General features: G+C 33.6%; 1 protein-coding gene across 1 annotated transcript; it reads right to left on the bottom strand.

Moving 5' to 3' along the window:
- Positions 1 to 69: 69 nt before the first annotated feature.
- LOC112456416 (protein lin-9 homolog) lies at positions 70 to 1,738 on the bottom strand (the record flags this gene model as incomplete). Its single annotated transcript, XM_025018917.1, has 4 exons — positions 70 to 851; positions 934 to 1,180; positions 1,293 to 1,639; positions 1,721 to 1,738. Coding segments are annotated over 4 exons (804 nt in total), but the record flags the coding sequence as incomplete, so codon positions are not given.
- Positions 1,739 to 1,744: the final 6 nt, after the last annotated feature.

Raw genomic sequence — 1,744 nt, 5'->3', positions numbered from 1 at the left:
ATATCTAATAATCTTTTCGTGAGATAATTCACGAGAAAAATATCAGCAGAAGTAATTTTTAGATACAAATAGATTGAAAGACACTTTATTCATGACAATAAATTTCTTATAATTAGCTGAAGCTTTTTAATTACATTTGCACTGAGAAGAGCCTCTTATAACAAATTATAGAATTATCTATATAAACCGATTGTATATATACAAGTCTGATGTTTCTTTTTAGATTTCAAGGAATATAATTTCGCACATATAGTAATATCGTAATTGAATAGACAATGAATTGTGTTTATCTCTAATTAAATGATACATAAAGTACATAAAAACCTGAAAAAATGGATTCTTAGATATTTAATATTTTCAGTAGTATTACCCAATAATACACGAACTTTCTTCTAAGTGTTTCATGAGCATGTCATCATTAAAGAAATTAAAGGACAAATATATTCTGTATATACAAATACAAAACTAATATAATTGCTTAAATCATACATGTATATTGTGTAGACATGCATTTTACGTGGAAATATATTATTATGGCCTATACAAGAGTTGAGAAAATACAGGAATTAGTTTCTTGTTTTCTAAAAAATATCGTGATGCCGTGATCGTCTGTCGTACTGTACATTTCGTGAGAATACACGATAGTTTTTGCTTCATCTTTAAACTCTTTGCGCCATAAACGGCGTTAGAGGACCCATCTGCCCTAAGCCTACTTGAATGTGCTGCATATGAATTTCTACGCAGTTTTGAAATACTTGCTGATTCTCCGGACTGAGTTTTGATCTTATTTGTTCCATGGTACCTTGCAATACTTTGAGCTCGTATGCGTTTTGATCGGAATCCGATAAGCTCTGCGTTAGAGAAAATAATGGTTTTAGTATCAGACAAGTGAGGAGCAAAATAAATTTAGCAAAAATATCCATTTATACTTACTTTCACTTGTAACATCAACGCAGTCAAATCCGTCACCAATTGAGTCATTTTTCCTGGTCCTTTATCGTTTATTATATTATTTTTAGCGACCATATCTGTCGCTTCTTGCTTGCACTTCTCTCGGAGATGTGACGGTGCTAACATCGCCGCCACGCTCGGTTCGGGCGCCATTTCTTGACACAATTCTTGTATCTCGTTCAAAAAATCTTGGAGAGCTCCATTCATTCTCTCCAATTCAACAATAATTCTGGAAATGACAATATAGTACATTAAAGACACCACGATACATTATATTTAAATTAGGTATCCCTTAAATATTTTTTATCAACAAAATGTTTTATGTATTTAGCTAATCGTACCCTGCGTATTTTTTTTCAAAATCGGGAGGAAGCGATTCACCTAAGGAGCGTCTCTTCTCAGCTTCCCCATTCATCTCTTTCAATTTCTTGATTTTACTCTTCTTAGTTAATAATATTTTGTTCACTTTGACCATAAGTTCGAGTAACTTGAGCGGAAAACCATTCACCATACCACCAGTATTCGTCTTTTTCGGAATGGATACAGAGGCATTGGATATCAAAGGATCATTGGTCAATCGTGGGGATAATTTCATCATGTACGGTGGTGAAGGTACATATTGCAAAGGCCGCGGTCTAAACTTTTGAGAGAATGATGCCAAGCTGATCGTTTCCGGTGGTTCATTCGACTAGTAGAAATAAATTGTACATTAATATGTGAACGTAATCGTGAATTTTTATCGGAGAGAAAGAGAGATCAAGTAACATACCAAAACTTCATAATCAGGGACACT

This window comes from Temnothorax curvispinosus, unplaced genomic scaffold, assembly GCF_003070985.1.
Source record: "Temnothorax curvispinosus isolate PA1 unplaced genomic scaffold, ASM307098v1 QBEX01006817.1, whole genome shotgun sequence".
In the NCBI taxonomy this organism is placed as follows: domain Eukaryota; kingdom Metazoa; phylum Arthropoda; class Insecta; order Hymenoptera; family Formicidae; genus Temnothorax; species Temnothorax curvispinosus.
Note: the sequence above shows the minus strand (reverse complement) of the source record. Positions and strands in the feature narration are given on the sequence as shown.